This window comes from Sminthopsis crassicaudata, chromosome 2 (genome assembly GCF_048593235.1).
Source record: "Sminthopsis crassicaudata isolate SCR6 chromosome 2, ASM4859323v1, whole genome shotgun sequence".
NCBI lineage: Eukaryota > Metazoa > Chordata > Mammalia > Dasyuromorphia > Dasyuridae > Sminthopsis > Sminthopsis crassicaudata.
The window spans coordinates 25841161-25861056 of NC_133618.1; the positions used below are offsets into that span (position 1 = coordinate 25841161).

Here is a 19896-nt window from a genome sequence, read left to right on the forward strand (position 1 = left end):
ATGAATGACAAAGAGAAAGCAAACAAACAAACAAAAGGTGAAAGTACTATGCTTTGATCCCCATTCAGTCTAGCCTGGCACTTAGTAGGTGTTTAATATTTATTGATTGATTTATGGGTTTGGACCTGATCTATGATTTGTGGTTTGTTGGCTAGATTTTTCTAGGTATTGGTAGAGTTGAGGCAGTCAGAAGGTAATGAGAATTACAATTGTTGCTAAGGCGGAGTTGATCAGGAGAGTTAGGATTATATTAATTATTTAATTATATTAATTATATATTAAACATATCTTATTAATATATAATTAATAATTTATATTAATTAATCTTAGAGGTCCATGGCTTCAGAAAAGTGAATGGATTTAAATTCAGCAAGTGAATTGGATTTAAATAAAGGAGAACTGGGTAAAGTCACGAGCCTCACTTTCTCCTCTGGATCCAATGGCAAGATATAGATCAGGATGACTGAAGATGGCCCAGGAGGCAATGGGACTCCTGGGTCTTTTTAAACTAAGGTCTTTAACAATTCTCAGTTTGACTCCACAGCCAACGCCCACTCAGTAATTAAGACTAGATAAGAAATGAGGCAGAAAATGGTTTTTTTTTTACTTAGTTTAAAAAAAAAAATCAATCTGACAAGGGAAGACCCTCAGGGTTTCTGGCCAAAACAGAAGCAATCAGCATTCACTCTTCCCAGCCCAAACAATGACCCAATGGAGCTTGGGCTGATTCCTATTGTTGGCCAATCAAAGAGAGGAAGAGCGATTTGGGTTTAAGGTTAGGCTATAAATCTAGCTGTAAGACCCCAGGTATTCTGCAAGGTTTCTGCAATCAAAATTTACTCACCTGCAGGTAAGAGGGAAAGAGGAAAGGAGGAATAAGGGAGTGGAGAGGAAGGGGGAAAAAGGGATGAAGAAGAGAGGAAAAAAAGGAGCAGTGTTGTCCATCTGGAAGTGGCCAGGTGGGTCCCCAATGGGGAAGCTCCTATAACTCACAGATTGTTGTTTGTCCTTCATTTTTGAAGAGGACCATGACATCAGGGAGATGCTGCCATGACTTGCAAGTGAATTGGAGCTAATCGAGGAAGGGCTGGGCAAAGTCACCTGCCTCACTTTCCCCTCCAGAGCCATCTGGGTCCAGTAGCCAGATATAGATCAGGACTACTAGAGTCGATTCTGGATTCAACAGGAGAGCTTTGGCCTTTTTTAGTTAAGTTCTTGAACAGGTCTCAGTTTGAGGGAAGCAACACCCATTCAGTGATTTAGGTTAGGTAAGAAATCCTTTGGATCAGCAGACTGAATTAGAGTGGGGAAGTTATCTGGTGCTCCAAGAACTCTTTCTTATCCAGGGCAAGGAGAGTGGCAAGGGCCCAGGCATTATGCAATTGTACTACTTCCCAATGGGGAGTGGGGAGGGTGCTTGAGGTTTTAGGAAAAGAGGAAGCAGGCAATGGCTTTATATTCTTCCCAAGACTGAAGAGGACAAGCCAACGCTCCAGGGAAATCAGAGGGCCAGGAGCTTTTGGATGGACTGCGGGTCCCCTGCTTTCCCCTTCTTTTGGATTTGACATTACAGCCATCATCAGGCTCCCAAATTGAGGTAATTTCTCCCCTCTAGTGGGAAGAGGTGAGCAGGGGCAAGGGGGGGGTGTTGAGTAGAGAAACAAAAGGAAGAAATGTCTCTGCTCTGGAGAAGAACTGAGAGAATTTTTGGGGGGGATGGGACCTTCTAGACTTTATTTATTTCTTTGGTCTGAGGGAATTCCTTGCTGTGGAAATTTTTTCCACTTGTGTGCAATGACAGCTAATCTAGGAGTGACCCAGAGGAGCTCCGGCTCCTATTTCACCTCTGATGATACTTGCTATTTGGGTGACTCTGGACAAATAAGTCCATCTCTCTCAGACTCAGTTTTTTCATCTGTAAAATGAACATCATAGTCTTTGTGGTGATTTCCAAGTCTGATTCTATGATCAGAATGGCACTAGTCAGGGCTTTATTTTTATTCCTAGGTGTATGTTAATACATAGAGACCACATGCTACTATAGAATGCTAGACAAGGAGTAAGAACTGGGTTCAAATACTGCCTCAGACACTGCCTAGTTCTGTGACTCAGCCACTCTGGACCTCAGTTTCCTCATCTGAGAAATGTGGGAATTGGATGTAATGACCCCTAAAGCCCAATGATCAGATATTTTAGCTCAAAATTGATGTAGCCAGCTTTTATCTAGCACTTCAAGTGCTTCCCAATATTTCTTTTTTTATATACTCAGGACACCACAGTGAGTGAGGTGCAACTCTAAATTCTCCACAGATGGGAAAACTGAGGCAATCAGAGGCCAAATAACTTGCTGAGGATCTGAGGTTGGCTTTGAATTTAGTTCCTTTTGACTCTAGCTCAGCAAGCCACCCATATTCCAGTTTCTCCTCCTGTTCTCAATCCTCATCTCATTATCTAACTTGACCTAATCCCAGAATCCTTATCTCTGCACTGATCTCTGACCCTCATCCCATCTGCATACCAATGTCTTCATCTCCTTCATCTTCTAATCCCTAATTTTCATCAAGGGTGGACTGGTAGCTCCATTATACACAGAGTACTGGACTTTGAATCTGGAACACTCATTCAAGTCCAGCTACAAACACTTATTAGCTGTGTGATCTCAGGCAAGTGACTTAACCCGTTTGCCTCAGTTTCTTCATTTGTAAAATGAGATAGAGAAAGAAATGACAAATCACTCCAGTATCTCTGCCAAGAAACCCTCAAATGGGGTCAGAAGAGTGGGACATGACCAAGACACTAAATTCTAACCTTTCATTTCTATCCTGGTTCTCAACTCTAATCCCAGTTAGAAACCTAATGATTTGTTCCAACCATATCCCAGGAACTAATCCCACTGCACTCAATTCCAATGCTTATTTTTAGCCCAAGCCCTGTCTTAAATCACATCATTTAATTGGACCCTAAATACTTCCATATAATTCTAGTGCTCTTCAGACCATTCTTTCTAATTCATTTTAAGCTAAACCTAACCTGCCTCAGTTTTTGCATCTGTAAAATGAATGTCATGGGTAGCCTGTCCCAAAGAGAGTATGGGTTCAAATCGATGCATGTGCAAAGGTGTTTGCTTGCTTTTTAGCAATGAGACTGAACAGTAGCATGCATTTGTCAGGACCCAGCTATGGCTCCCACTCTGAACCCAACCATAACTCTCACACCTTAATTTTACCTTCAACCCTATCCTTAACTCTTATCCCTGCATCAAAGCTTGTCCAAACTCTTGATCTTTATTCCAGAGCTAATCTCTAACATCCTCTCACCTTGTAGTTTTACTATTTGGGGGACAGAAAGATTGAATCCAAATCTTAACTTCCAGCTTCATGATATTGTAGAAAAAAAAATAGTTTTAGGGAAAGGAATGGAGCCACTCACCACCTGTGTTATCTTGGGCAGAGTGACTTTACTCCCAGAGCCTTAGTTTTTTCATCCATAAAATGGGAATGATGTTTGCACTATGTAGCTCAAGGTTCTTGTGAAGCTTTGGAGGCAATAAAATGCTATCAGAAAATGGAATCATTTTATAAGTCTCAGAAACCTATCAAATAATCTGAGTTCAAATCTGTCCATATCCATATACTGATCTCTCGTGCTGATCCAATCCCTAGCAAACACTGTATAACAGAATCTGTATTTGACAAGTCAGAACATTAGACTTCAAGTAAGATGAAATTCAGTAGGGCTCAAGGTAAAGTCTTATAGTTGGGCTATAAAATCAACTCGCCAAGAATGGGAGATGCTGGATAGAGATGCAATTTGTTAAGCTCAATCTGAGTAAGCAGTATGACATTGAAGTTGAGAAAGCTAATAAAAAAAAAAAAAAAGCTAATAAAAGTGAATTTAGGCTGTCTGGCAAGGAGCAGAAAAATCCGAGTACTTTGTCCTGAGCAGACTATTCCTGGAGAACTGCAGTCGGTTTTGAGACTATGTGACTAGACTTTTGATTCTGGATTCAGGGGTAATCTGCAGTCAGGAGACACTGGGTTGGATTTCCATCTGAGATACTCAGTAGAATTAAGTCCTCATCTCCAGAATGGACCTTGTAATAGCACTCACCTCATGCTAGGGAGTGGAGTGGATAGAGTACTTCTGATACTTTCTAGCTATGTGAGCCCGGGCAAGGCACTTAACCCTGCTTGCCTCAATTTCCTCAGCTGTAAAATGAGCTGGAGAAGGAAATGGCTGACCGCCCCAGTAATTTTGCCAAGAAAATGCCAATTGAGGTCATAAAGAGTCATATGTGACTGAAATGACTAAACAACAACATTCTGTAGGCAACAATGGAGACAATTATGTAAAGCATTTTACAAACATTATTAACATGAGCTATGAGAGGCAGTTTTGCCCAGTGGGTAGAGGGCTGATCTTGGTTCCAAGAAGACCAGATTTCAAGTCTGGCTTCTCTTCTGATGAGCCACTGAAACTCTCAAGGCTTAGGAAATTCTTGAAGATAATGAATCATAGAAAGGAAATAGGGGAAAGGAAATAGGGAAAAGGTGTTTGACCTTTGGTTTCATTGATAGGGAAAACTCTGGTGAGGAAATTCTCCACTAATTCAGGCTGGCACTTTCTCATCAGCCAGCCACCCATATTCCAGTTTCTCCCAGTTCTCAAACCTCATCTCATTATCTAATTTGACCCTCATCCTAATCCCAGAATCCATTTCTCTACCCTGATCTCTGACCCTCATGCATCTGCATACCAATGCAGATCTAATTCATCTAATTCATTTTCCTAATCCCTAATTTTCATCTAGGGCGGATTGATAACTGGATTATACACAGAGCACTGGAATTCCTGTGGAAACCAGGGCCACTAAACCATATATAAAAATGCCTGAGGGCTCCTATTAACTCGAAAAAGCACATTGCTCTTTTAAAATAATTATTTTGTTAATATTTCCCAATTACATTTTGATCTGGTTTGGTCACACTAGGTAGGGAATGTTATGGGCCATGTATTTAGCACCTTCACCCTAAGGCAGGGAGATGAGATGGTTTGCCCAGTGACATAGTCAGTATTTATCAGAGCTGGGCTTGAACCCTAACTAGGAGGCTTGCTCTTCAATGTATAGTACATACTTGGAAACATTAAAGAGTTTCTATAATTCTTAATATGCATCTATAACATAATGTAATATATAATAATTAAATGATGTAATACATGATATGTCATTATGACTGTAGTATATTTGAATGGTGACAATATAATGTAATATTATGTTATATGTGACAAATAATTATATATAATGTTATAGCTATATAATGCAGTATATTCTGTAATATTATAGTCACATAAGGTAACACATGATAATTATATAATGTGATACATATTATTATATGTACTATATTATGTTATGTAATATGATATTACATGATGTAATATATGATGTCACATATATATTATAAATAATGTAATATAATTAAACTATTATAATCATATAATATAATATAGCATGTAATATAATCATATAGTATAGTATAATACATCATGTAATATAATTATGTAGCATATATAATATATAATACTATGATCATAAAATAGAATATATAATATGCTATTGTGATAATATACTAAATATATTATAACAATATAATGCTATATTTTATATGATAATTATAGAATGTAATAGGTTGTATTATATTATATACTTTATAATCATATGATATAACATATTATCTAATATTATATGTGATATGTAATTATGTAATATATTATATTATGTAATACATCACATATTGTAATATTATGAGTCATAGTATATAATATAATCATATAACATATTATATTATATTACAATATATAATTATATGGTATAATATATACTATTGTGATTCTGTACTATATATAAAATGTACTATTATAATTATATAATACAAAAATAATCTTTATAGTATATGAACATGAATTATTATTCTGAGCCCTATAGTTCAGGAAGTATATTGATAAACTGAAGAGTGTGCAAAGCAGGGGAACCTATTTCTGTCATGCGAGGATTGCTTGAAGGACCTGAGAAAGAAGGGAAGCAGTTAGAAGGAGCCTGAGGGGAGATGAGATAGCTGGGCCAAGTTTTTGAAAGTTAAACTATGAAGGAGGTATTAGATCTCTTCTTCTTTATCCCAGAGGGCAGAAGTTGGAATACACAGGTGGGATTAGCAAAATGGTGTCTGACTTTGAGGTCCAGGAGCTGTTGGAGTTCTCCTTCCTCAGAAATCCTAACCCAGAGGCTTGATGGGTTTTGTCTGGTATGTTGTCTGGGGGAGGGAGGGGAGCGCATGTTTGTTGGGAATGGTTTGAGTGACATGGATGTTGAGTTCCCTTCCGATGTTGAGCTCTGAGATGAAAAGTCTGGGAACTGGGAGATCCCAGACTGATTGATTTCATTGCATGACCGTGTCTACACAAGCAAATAAAGTGGAGAATCAAGGCATTTACTTGGATGCCAGCTAACTAGAGTTGATTTAATGTCAGTTACCTTCAAACTCTTCATTTCCATGTTATCTTACTCATTAATATTAATGATTATATATGTAATTAATTAATCTTACTCATTATATGGTTTCTATCTAATCAGTGCTTCCATTTCTCCTCCCAATATTCCAGTTCCTCTTCCTCTTTAATGAACTGGGTATAGGGAATGAATATTTAATCATTGTAAACAAAATATGGTCAGAAAATTAAATCTGTACATGAATTTCATATAATACAGTTCAAAGCAAATGATAAATTATTTGGGAATATTCTCTATTCTCTGTCTCTTTGTCTCTGTTTTTTTTTTTTTTTTTTGGTCTCTCTTTCTCTCTCTGGCTCTATTTCTATCTGTCTCCCTAAGACCCAGACTTGAGGTTTCTTCATTGTAAGGATCCCAGTGTGGAAACTCCCCTTCCTCAACTAATCTTTGACATTTGACTAAGGGCACTGAAAAGTTAGGTGCTGCAGTAGATCAAATGCTGAGCCTGAAATCAGGGGGAGTCATCTTCAGGAGTTCAAATTTGTTATCCTCATTATGATTCCATGATATTTGAATTGTTTGTAATATTACCTGTTTGCAATGTTTTATCCTTGATCTGGGAGCTCTAGAATTTGTCTATAACATTCCTGGGAGTTTTCATTTTAGGATCCATGAGTTCAAATCTGACCTCAGACACTTAGCAGCTGTGTGACCCTAGACAGGTCACTTAACTTTGTTTGCCTCCTCACCTGTCAAACTAGAGAAGAAAAGGGCAAACCACTCCAGGACCTCTGCCAAGAAAACGTCAAATAGGTCCATGAAGAGTCAGATGTGACTGGAATGGCTGAACATGTAAAAATTAAGGGAACTGTCCAAAATTACATAGGTAATATGTAACAAATCCTGCACTGGAGTCTGATTCTGAAACTGGTCCTTTCTTCATCACTCTTGGTATAACCGAAAGAGCATTAACTCTGGAATCTGAGAACCAAACTTTAAATTTTGCCCTTAGTCAAATGTCAAAGATTAGACAGCAAGCAATATGTTAAATGTGTAACTCTTTTATATCTATTCCACGTTAAACATACTGCACAAGAAAAATCAGATCAAAAGGGAAACAATTAGAAAGAAAAACAAACAAGCAAACAACAACAAAGGTGAAAATACTATGCATATTCAGTCTCCCTAGTTCTCTCTCTGGATGCAGATGGTTTTCTCCAACATAAGTCTATAGGAATTGCCTTAAATCACCACATTGCTGAGAAGAGCCAAGTCCATCCCAGTTAATCATCACATAATCTTGCTGTTGCTGTGTCCAATGTTCTCTTGCTTCTGCTCACCTCACTCAGCATCAGTTCATGTAAGTCTCTCTAGATCTTTCCAAATTATCCTGCTGATCATTTCTGATAGAACCATAATATTCTATAATATTCATATCCCATAACTTATCCAACCACTCCCCAACTGATGGGCATCCACTCAGTTTCCAGTTCCTTATCACTACAAAAAGAGCTGCTACAAACATTTTGTACACAGATGGGTTCTTTCCCCCTTTTTAAGGATCACTTTGGGATACAGACCAAGCAGATAGTGCTGGATCAAAGGGTATGCACAGTTTGATAGCCTCTGGGTTAGGATTTCTGAGGAGGGAGAACTCCAACAGCCCTTGGAGTTTGTTCCAAATTGCTCTCCAGAATGGTTGGATCAGTTTATAACTCCACCAACAATGTATTAGTGTCCCAGTTTCATCCCCTCTAACATTTACCATTCTTTTTTCCTGTCACCTTAATGATTCACACTTTTGAGAGCATCTATGCCATCCTTGCCAGCTCAGAACATCCATCCTTGATTGCCTATCTCCATCTTTTTGGTCAAAGAGGGATTTGGCCTCTGGAGCTTTCCACTAATTGTCTCCCTTGTTTCTTTCCCCCCTTCCCTTCCCTCTTCTCTTTCCCTGAGAGGGAACTTGTGATGAACACAAGAGAAAACTGAAACCTTGGCAAGAGCAGAAACGAAACTGAACACTTCCTTCCGTTGACATCCACAGAATATTTATCCCTCCCCTCCTGCTCATATGACTTTGGCCAAAACCACTTTCTCTTGCTTGGGCTTTGCCGCCTCATCTGTAGTATTTCTAAATCACCCTTTCCTTCATCCCCACTGAACTCTCCCTTGAGGCAAAGAAAAGCATTTGATAAGCATTTGATAAGAAGACCATGTCTGACCAACTGTCTGATATTGGGTCCCAATGGCCTCCAACCTCGACGCTGTGAGAGAAGAGATATATAACATTGTAACTTCTCCGAGATCTTTACTGGTTTTTCCATTTCCATTATGGAGAGGGAAATACCGAATATGGCAGCGACCATCAAGAGAGCTTGTTCTATAGAAAGCATTTAGTTAGCTAAGTAATGAACATATGAATCACACATCATAAATATAAAATTAGAAGGAACCTCCAGTCTTCTCCAATCTTACCCCAGGGTTCCAGAGGTCCCTCACACAGGTGAGAAAGGTGGGATTTAAAACTAAGACACATTATACAGTTCTCTTGGACTCCAAGCCTACTGCTTTCTCCACAGCACCATGTAGGAATTTTAATTGTTATTATTTTCTTTCACCTCAAATGATCATGAATTGCTTGCTGATTACATTTGGCATTATCTCATTAAAATGTAAGGTCCTTGAAGGCAAAATTTTTTTTTTTTTTTTTTTTTTGGTCAGTTTTATTTTGCTTTGTCTCTGGATGTTCAGCACCTCACACCGTGGGCATTTAATAAATATTTGTTAGCTTGAATATTATTGTGACACATTGACTAGTTCACTGGATCCCAAACCTGAGAACTTTGGTTCAAATCCAATCTATGATGCTCTTACTAGTCAGTTACGCTCCTTGGGTCTCGGCCTTTTCATTTATGAAATGAAAGGATTGGACAAGATAGTCCAGATTGTGGTTCTCCTCAGTTCCAGATCTAGGATAATCTGAGATATGGATTGATGGTTAGTAGCAGAGCCAAGGAGCAGCTAGCCATAGTGCACAGAGTACCAGGAAGACAGCTTCCCGAGTTCAAATCTGGCCTCAGACACCTCCTAACTGTGTGACCCTGGGCAGGGCACTTCATCTGTAAAATGAGCTGGAGAAGGAAACAACCAATCCCTCCAGTGTCTCTGCCAAGAAAACCCCAAATGGGGTCAAGAAGAGTCAGACACGACTGAAGTGACTGAACACCAACAAAGAAGAGCCAAGTCTCAAAATCACTTCTTGTGATTCTGCAGCCAAAGTCATGTTTTCTTCTTAGGATCCCACCCAGGGATTCTTCTTTGCTCTTGGGGAACCGCAAAAAGTGGATAATTTTGGTTTTCTTTTCCAGGAAACAAATGGGGAAGCCGTTGGTCAGTTTTCTGTCAATTTGTCAGGTTTCTATCTTTATTTCCATCCTCTCATCCCTTTGCTGAGTCTGCACTTGGTACCAGGTCCTGGGTAAAACTGAAGTGTGCCCAATGTGCCTCATATCCTTCTGGTTCCTTCTTCCTCTGCTTTCTCCACTTCCCTTTACTTTCTTGATATGGCTTTCATCATCCTCCCTCCCCGTCCTAGGATACTGCATGATCTGGGAACCTCTCTGAATCTCAGTTTCCTCTTCTATGAAATAGATAGTAATTGATCTCACCATCCAAATGAATTTCCCTGGCTAAATTAGCGCGCAGATGAGATAATGGGCTCAGCATGGAATAGTGGGTAGAGTGTAGACCCTAGAGTCAGGAAGATTTGAGTTGAAATCCCATCTCTGACATCTGTGTGATTCTAAGTAAATCACTGAATGGTTTTCATCCATGAAATGAGGGAGGAAGGCCCCTAAGGTAATTTCTAGCTCTTCAGATGTTATATGAGGTTCTACCTTTTCCCATTTCCTGCTTCCAACTATAAGTTTCAGAGTAAACTCAACTCTTTCACTTGGTTGCTACTCTCTATTTTCTAAAGGGTTTTGCCATCAAATCCAGGTAATCAGTCAGTCAGTCAATAAACATTTATTACTCGATTCCTATATGCCAGATACTATACAAAGGGCTCAGCACACAAAAAGAGCTAAAAGACAATTCCAAAGATGATAAGCAAACAATTATGTACAAAGGAGCCATAGACTAAAAGAAATGAGCAGGGAAAGCTCTGGAACTCAGAGGAGTTGGGAAAGAATTCCTGTAGAAGATAAGATTTTATGATCAGCAGGCTAATTTCAGAAAGGCCTGGAGAAACTTACATGCTGAGGGAAATGAATAGAATCAAGAGAATATTGTACGGAAAAAGAAGATTATGTGGCGATCAACTCTGATAGACGTGGCTCTTTTCAACATTAAGTGATTCAGGTCAATTCCAATAGATCTGTGATGGAGAGAGCCATCTGCACCTGCAGAGAGACTGTGGGGACTGAGTTGGATCACAGCATAGAATTTTCACTCTTTGTGTTGTTGTTTGCTTGCTTTTTTTTCTTTCTCATTTTTCCCTTTTTATCTGATTTTTCTTATGAAGAATGATAAATGTGGAAATGTGTTTAGAAGAATTGCACATTTTAACATATATTGGTTTACTTGACAGCTAGGGGAGTAGTTGGGGGGAAGGGAAGAGAATGAACCACAAGGTTTTGCAAGGGTGAATGTTGAAAGCTACCTTTGCATGTATTTTGAAAAATAAAAAGTTACTATTATAAAAAAGGCAAATTTACAATTAAAAAATAAAAATAATTAAAAAAAAAGAAAATGTGATTTTAATTGGAACTCAAAGAAAGTCAGGGAAGCAGGAGATGAGGAATAAAATCATTCCAAGCTTGGCGGATAGTCAATGAAAACAGGTGAAGTGAAGAGATGGAGTGTCCATTATCTCAATAGCTCCTCCTAGAATTATCTGTGAGGTGATCAGTGAAAGGGATATTTTCATTGCATACATGTGGAGACTGAGGTCCAGAAAAATCATTCGAGGGCACTAGATCAGGGACACTGAGTAGTCCTCTAGCTACTGTAGCTTCAATCTCCCAGGACTTATCCCTGATATGGGTACTGTTCTTCTTCTGTCCTATAGTCTGCCTCCATTCTTTTTTTTTTTTTTTTTTTTTTGTGCTGAGGAATATGGGGTTAAGTGACTTGCCCAGGGTCACACAGCCAGGAAAAGTTAAGTGCCTGAGGTCAAATTTGAACTCAGGTCCTCCTGACTCCAGGGCTGGTGCTCTATCCACTGTGCCACTTAGCTATCCCTGTCTCCATTCTTTCTATCTGCTGGTGACAACTCACAAATCTGATAAGATTTGTGATAATCAATCATGTCATAGTAGGATTGCTTTAGTGCATTAATTAGATTTCCCCTGAAGTCCCTTTCAATTGTCAAATTCTATGATTTATTGGGCACCTACTTTACATCATGGCAGTTAACTGGATAGAGAGTGGGAACTGGAATCCAGAGTTCTAATTTTCCTGAGTTGAAATCTTGCCTCAGATAGATAATTATCAGTGACATTGGGCAAGTCATTTAACCCTGATTGCCTCAATTTCCTCATCTGTCAAATAAGCTGAGAAGGAACTGGCATGTCCCAAGAAAACTTCAATCGGCATTATGAAGAGTCAGATGTGACTGAGATCTAAAACAACATTTTGAGAGAGGGGATTCCTCTCACAGTGTATGGGATTTTGCATAGGGCCAAGCTAACTTCTCTCCCGGATTTTGTGATAATGATTTGATTCCCAGGCCTAGTCCCTATCATCAGTCCCCTTCTGCCCAGGAAAATGGGTGACTAAGAAAGGACCTTTGAGAAAGAGGTGTCAGGCCAAAGGAGAATGTGAGGAGGGGTCAGTGGGCATCTGAAGATATTCCAGGGCAAAGTATTCATTGAGCTGGAAACTTGGTCTTCTTTGACTCTGGGCAGGGTTCTTCCAGGCCTTCCACTCTCTACAACAGGCTACCTTCAGACGATGGTGATGGTGCTTAAGGTGCTAGGGGTGTTGACCTTCATATTAACAACCCATCTTTCCAAAGGTTTTTTCAGGATTACAAATCACGTTCCTCCACACCATCCTCAAGGCAAGAGTTATCATCCCCTTTCCTAAATGGTCTTCCCTTGCAGCTCTCTTCTTTCTCTCCCCCAGGAACACTGCTGGACCTGCCCATGTTGCTTTTAACCTGGCTGCTCCTCCTTGGGTCTGCCTTTCACCAAGGTATGCTTAACCTCGAGACGTCTCTATCCTATCTTTTGACTTCCTCATTGTACCCCCATTTTGAAGAAAATCCAAGTCTCTCCATCCCCAATCTCCCCCACATCTGTTTGAGTCTTGGACATTGTTAAGTGCTTTCAAATCCATGGTCTCATTTGGTTCTCAGAACACACACACATTTCTTGTCCTCATGGAGCTGACATTTGAATGGAACACTAAGAAACGTGCCCAGAGAGGGGGATTATTATGAATTATACATTTGTTTTTCCATATATCTCCCCATTGGGGAAAAAATCTCCCAATTTCTTGAATATAAGAGCTTCTTGTTTTTTCTTTCTTGATTTTTTTGTGTGATCTTTCCCATTTTATTTTAATTTTTTTATTATTTAATATTTTACTTCCCCCCCAGTTACATGTAAAATGATTTTAAAATTTGCTTTTAAAATTTTGAGTTCCAAATTCTCTTATTGCTTCTTTCCCCTCTCCCCACATTGAGAAGGCATGTGTGCAGTTATGCAAAATATTTCCATAAAAATCATGTTGTAAAAAAAAACCCATAGATTTCCACTCCCCCCCCAAAATACTTCAAGGAAAATAAAGTTTTAAAAAAGTATTCTTTAATCTGTATTCAGACAATCAGTTCTTTATCTGGCTTTGGATAGCATTTTTTTTCTTTTCTCTTTTTTTTTTTTTTTAGTTTTTGTTGAGGCAATAGGAGTTAAGTGACTTGCCAGGGTCACACAGCTAGGAAGTATTAAGTGTTTGAGGTCAGATTTGAACTCAGGTCCTCCTGATTTCAGGGCTGGTGCTCTATCCACTGTACAATCTAGCTGTCCCTGGATAGCATTTTTCATCATAAGTCGTCTTTCAGAGGAGTCTTGGATCATTGCATTGCTGAACATAGTGGAGTCATTCATAGCTGATCATCTTATGATTGCCATTACTTTGGACACAGTACATTTCATTTTGCATCAGCCCCTGTAAGTCATCCCAGGTTTTTCTGAGAGCATCCTGCTCATCATTTCTTATGGCACAATAGTATCCATCATAATCACATACTACAATTTATTCAGTTGTTCCCCAATTGAAGGGCATCCCCCTCAATTTCCAATTCTTTGCCCTGAGACAAGAGCTGATATAAATATTTTTGTCCATAAAGGTTTTTTCCCCCTTTGGGTATTTTTAGGCCAAAGAATATGCATTATTTTATAGTCCTTTGGGGATAGTTCCAAATTGCTCTACAGAATGGTGGACTCAGTTCACAATTCCATGATCAACGCTTTAACGTTTCCTTTTCCCCACATTCCCTCCAACATTTCTCATTTCCCTTTTTTGACCTATTAGCCAGTCTACTAGGTATGTGGTAGTACCTCAGAATTGTTTTAATTTACATTTTCCCAATCAATAACAGATAATTTTTCCCCCCATATGGCTATAAGTGGCTTGATTCCTTTATCTGAACTTTTCATATTTTTTGATTATTTATCACTTGAGGAATGGGAGAGTTTTATTTCTCAATCTAATGTAAAGAAGGGAGGCAGGTGTCCTGAGTCCCCCCAGCATTTTCCCTCAGGACAGCCTGTGGTGAATTTGGCCTCCTGTGAATTCATTGAAATGTTGATAGGGGGAGGAAGGAACTACTGGGTCTGGGTTCCTGGGAGATGATTAGTCCAGAGGATGTTCAGGAAGTCTAGAACTTTTCTCCCCTCTGCCTCTTCTCTTTTTTCTCCTTTCCCCCCTCAGGCCTGGGTTCCTGGAAGGTGAATAGCCCTGAAAATGTTCAGGGTGTCAGGGGCTCCTGTGTGGTCATCCCCTGCACTTTTAACTTTCCTAATGATGTGAACACAGAGAAAGGCATTATTGCCATTTGGTACCGAGACTATGCAGATCCTGAAAGAAGGATGGTGGTAAGCCATTCCAAAGATCTAACACAGGTGGGGTTAAGGTACCGAGGCCGGGCTATGTTGCTGGGCAACCCTGAGCAGAAGACCTGCAATCTACTGATACGGGAGCTCAGACCCAATGACAGCGGGGACTATTCCTTTCGATTCGAGATCATCGGGGGAGACAAATGGTCTGCCAAGAGGACTACCACAATCAAAGTTACTGGTGAGACTAGGGAAGAGGGAATCATCCTTTATCACCATCCTCTGTTCTTCTTTCTAATTCTTTACCTCCCTCTCTGATCCCCTTATCAACTCTATTCCCTCTCCTAGAGCCACAGGATTTCAGAGTTAGAAGAGATCATCTAATCCAATCCATTCCTGATCAAGAATTTATTCTCCACTACCTCTAGCTTCCCTGATGAGTCATCCAGTCACTATTTAAACATGGTTACTGCTAAGAGGCAGTTGGATGATTCAGTGAATAAAGCATTGGGTCTGGAGGCAGGAAAACCAAGTTCAAAACTGATTAGCTGTGTGAGCAAAGTTTGTTGGCCTTAATCCACTGAAGAAAGAAATGGCAAAACACTCTAGTATCTTTGCCAAGAAAATCCCATGGATGGTGTCGGTATTCTAGGATCCATGGGGTCACGAAGACTTGGACATGACCAAACAGCAACTTATGAAGAACTCATTAGCTATCACAACCTTCCAGAGTTTTAGCAGGTCCTGGCTTTTGTTGATTCCTTTGGATTCCTCCTTTCATTGTTCCTTCATCTCTACATCCACTGTCACATTTTCAAAATCACAAAATGTTCGAGTTAGAAGGGATGTCAAAGATTCCTACAGGAATGAGGATGCCCTCTTAAGCATTTGTGACAAAGTGGTCACCTTTTTTTTTTTTTTTTTTTTTTTTTTTTTTTTTTTTTTTTGATGAGCTTCAATGAGGAAAAATCCACATTTACTAGTTATGTAACCATAGCCAAGTCATATAATTTTTCACAGCCTCTGTTTTCCTATCTGTAAAATGGGGATAACAATAGCACCTGTTTCCCAGGATTGTTGTAAGGATCAAATGAAATAACACAAGTGAAACACTTTGAAATCCTTAAATTCCTATGTAAATTTTGGCTTTTCCTTTTCCTCCTTCCCTCCTCTTCCTCTTTTTTCTCCTCCTCTTCTACCTCCTTCTATTATTAGATAGCTTATTCTTATATTTAGTTAAATTTGTCTTTCTTAAACATCTTCTAGTTCTGTTCTGTCCTTTGGGTGACAGCAGAGCATACCTAATCCCATTTGCACATGCTGATCATCATGTCTCCCCTAAATCTTCTCCAGTATAATGATCTCTGTTCCTTTAATGGTTCCTAACATGACATTATCTCTAGTTCCTTCCCCATGCTTTTCTCCCTTCTATGCACCAGTTCCAACTTGTCAACATCCTTCTTAAACTATGACAATAAATGTCCCTGAGTTATCTCTTAGTCTCATTCCATTCTTATTCTTACCTCCATTTCCATTTTCTACCCTCCTTCCTTCTGGTAGATCAGAATTCAGTTTAGAGGTAAGAGAGAGAGAGAGAGAGAGAGACAGAGAGAGAGAGAGAGAGAGAGAGAGAGACAGAGACAGAGAGACAGAGAAACAAGACAGAAATGGACACAGATACAGAAACAGAGATACAGAGACAGATACAAATATATATATACAGAGAGAGAGAGAGAGACAGAGAGAGAGACAGAGAGAGAGAGAGAGAGAGAGAGAGAGAGAGAGAGAGAGAGAGAGAGACAGAGAGAGAGAGAGAGAAATGAAGTTTCAGAAAAAGATCTAGAACTATTCAGGAACAGAAGAAATGGGGAGGAGGCCAGTGTATACTTTTTTCCTATTATATCTACCTTGTCTTTTCTACCTTCTCACTGGGGATTCCTTTTGGGGGTGGGAGAAGGGGCCAGGATGAGCTTGTCTCTCTGTGTTCCATTTCCACCAGATGAACCCAGCAGTCCCACCATTGCCTCCCCTGCTAATCTTCAGGAAAACACCCAAGTCATCTTCAATTGTTCTACCCCCTATGTGTGTCCTGAAAACAAGAGACCCCTTTCTTGGCTTGGTCAGGATCCTGTGCACTCCAACACTAGTGAGCTCCAAGTACTGGAACCCACTGGGGTCAGCTACCAACAAAGCCTCAGCGTTGCCTTATCCTGGCGTGACCATGGCCGGCTGCTCAGGTGCCAGTTCTCGGGGGCAGGGAAGCGGAGCCAGAGGGAGATCCGCCTCCAGGTGCAGTGTAAGTGACAGCAGATGCCCAAGCTGACAGCCTCTAGGGCCATCCTGAATTCTTGTAACCCATCCCAGAGGCGCGACTTTGGGGTTCCTTAGTTCTTATGTTTTAGGTATTCCTATGTCTCCTAGTTAAATTCCTCTGGGATTGCCATCCCCTTACTGGAAAAAAAGATTCTATTATCTCTCAGACTAATGTAGATGACACCCCAATCCCTAGGTCTTTCAAGGCTGGCGATTTACATCTTTCCTAGGGTGAGGCAGGTGGTGTAAAATAAAAAACAGTAAAAAAAAAAAGTAGCTGTCCCTATTGCTGCTGAATTTTAATTTAAAAAATACTCAAAAATTAAATTAAATTTAACAAACTATCAACTAAAAACTAACTAAAAAAAGAGGTACATGCTATGGGTAAAGATAAAGTAAGCCAAATGGAGATAAAGAATTTAAGCTGATTTTTAAAAGACAAACAAATCAATTAATAAATCAATGATGACTTTGTTTTTTGATGGAAGAGGGAGAAGATCAGATCTTTTTCTTCAGGGAGACTTTTGTCTATTTGTGAAACTATATGGTTTCGGTATAAAATTGGCCTAGCCATTTTGTCTCTAATTTGGGAGCTGTAGGTTGGGTGGTAGTGGGGGAATGTTTTGTACAATTTTATTTTCAGCTCTTCTTTTACTAGATTGGAAAGGTTTAAAAAAAAAAATCTTAGTGTAACATTTACTAGATTTACTTATTATTACATTTAAATCAGGGACTTACAATTTGAGGCAAGATTTAAAGAACCATTAAACCCCTAAGGCAGTGGTCTTCAAACTTTTTAAATAGGAGGCCAGTTCACTGTCCCTCAGACTGAGGGAGGGCTGGACTAGAGTAAAAACAAAAGCTCACACTCTGTCTCCACTCCTCAGCCCATTTGCCATAACCCGGTGGGCCCCATAAACATCCTCAGCGGGCCGCATCTGGCCCGAGGGCCGTAGTTTGAGAACCCCTGTGCCTAAGGTACAGTTGGGTACCTTTCTCTCTGACTACCAAGTGTGGCCAGTTATTGTTCAATCTAACTGCTTTCCCGTCCACTTCCTTGGGACTAACTTTTTCCGGCCTGCTGAGCTGTTCTAGGAGCTGTCCACAGTCTCACTGTCAGTAGGCAGTTGTTCTAGACTTCATATTAAGGTGACTTAATTCTCCATTCCATAGCCTCTAATGGACCTTGCTCCTTAGTGATCCTCTTCTCTCTCTCTCTAGTTGCCCCCAGAGGAGTGAAGGTGTCTCTACAGCCCTCCAAGCAGAACATCCACCTGGGGGATTCCTTTACCCTCACCTGTCACGTCAATAACAGCAACCCTAAGCCTACCGTCTTCAGGTGGTTTAAAGATGGAACACTCTATAATGCCAATCAAGAAGTGCTCCACGTGAGCAAGGCCACCTGGGAGGACCATGGGCGCTACTCCTGCCTGGTGGAGAATCCCTTGGGTACTGGAACAGCGGACCCTATCACTGTCCCTATCTTTGGTGAGTTCCTCCAATCAGTGCTTTTGATATTCTGAAGTGTGGTCCCCATAGGAAACTCATTCTCTGTTAGGACCTGCTAGCCGCCTTGGGCTGAGCTAGGAAATGGATGGAGCCAGCCCCTTCGTCTGGGCCCGGTTAAGCATCCGAGGATTTTAGCACTTTTCTGTTACCTCCCACTTGCCAAGCTGGAAGGTAGGGAGGACTCCAGCCAGCTAAGAGTCTTGAGTGTCATCTTGGGGAGGTGAGAGAGACTTATGGGGGAGGTTTCAATCAATGGGTCCAGATTATGGGGCGGGGCTTTGGTTGGATTTCAATTCAATTTAATAAGCATTGATTCTGTTTACTGAGTGCAGAGCACAGTCTGGGTCAAATGTAGTGGGCTCAAGACTGACTTAAGATGAGATTTGAACTCAGGTTGGATCTGGATTAAATCCAGTTTTTGCTACTTACTAGGAAGACTCCCTGAAGGCAGGAGCTGCTTCCTTTGCCTCTTAGTACCCCCAGCACTTATCAGGGTCATTGGCATAGAGTAGGATCCATGACTAGTTACCTGGCCAGCTAGATGGCACAAGGCAGAGTGCCAAGCCAGGCAGAGTGCCGAGCCGGGCATTGGGAAGACGAGTTCAAGTCTGACCCCAGACATTTCCTAGTGAAGTGACCCTGGGTAAGTTCCTTAATTTGTTTGCCTCAGTTTCCTGAGAAGGAAATGGCCAACTACTTCAGTGTCTTGGCCAAGGAAACCCCAAATGAGGTCATGAAAAGTTGGACGGGATGAGCAACGAGAAAGTAGTCACTGAATTACGTTGAAATTAAAGCCCCATGTGGACTTGATTAAATTTGGGTTGGTCTCCACCTTAGCCTAGAAAACTGGGGTGATAGAAAATCATTGGAGGTTTAGCTTTGGTGGAACTGGGTTTGTCAGAGGGGCAAGTGAAGGGGCTGGGGAGGCAGCTGCCTAGGCGAGGCCTTGTTGCTTTGGGTCCGTCCCTCATGGTCTCAGTGGGAGGATGGACACAGGCCCTACATTCTGGGTGTGATCCTGCCTCGGCCCTTCCCTTGCTCATCCTGCTTATCCCTTAGATCCACTGATCCAAGTGCACCCGCCGGGAGTCATCCAGGAAGGGCAGGCGGTGTCCCTCACCTGCACCCTGCCTGGGGGGGACCAGCAGAATGCCTCCTACAGCTGGTTCAAGAACAACGTGTGGATCGAGGACTTGGCTGTCCGGACCCTGACATATGCCCGCATAAGCAGCGCTGACTCCGGCTTCTACTTCTGCACAGTGACAAACCCGATGGGGGTCAAGGCCTCCCCACCCACTAACCTGGTGGTCACCTGTGAGTCGCCTCCTCCTGGCCAGGGGTTCGGGGTTAGGAGGGGGCGAGCGGGCCCTTGGCGGCTAAGGCCGAGGATGTGCCTGGTCCGTTTCTGCAGCAGCTGCGGCAGGGGCAGCAGCTCCATATTGTGGAGAAAGTTTTGGGCTCGCTGTTAAGAAATCAAGCTCCATCCTGCCTCTTCCACAGGGT

General features: G+C 40.9%; 1 protein-coding gene across 6 annotated transcripts in view; it reads left to right on the top strand.

Annotated features, from left to right (window-relative positions):
* The first annotated feature begins 1458 nt into the window (after window positions 1–1458).
* SIGLEC1 (sialic acid binding Ig like lectin 1) overlaps window positions 1459–19896 on the top strand; it is a 66017-nt gene continuing 47579 nt past the window's right edge. For all 6 annotated transcript variants that reach the window (XM_074285514.1, XM_074285512.1, XM_074285513.1 and 3 more), the window contains exons 1-6: window positions 1459–1597; window positions 12638–12706; window positions 14447–14812; window positions 16571–16867; window positions 18106–18372; window positions 19453–19707. In XM_074285514.1, coding sequence (XP_074141615.1) covers window positions 12658–12706; window positions 14447–14812; window positions 16571–16867; window positions 18106–18372; window positions 19453–19707 — 1234 coding nt within the window. In that variant the 5' untranslated portion in view covers window positions 1459–1597; window positions 12638–12657. The remainder of the gene's footprint in view (window positions 1598–12637; window positions 12707–14446; window positions 14813–16570; window positions 16868–18105; window positions 18373–19452; window positions 19708–19896) is intronic.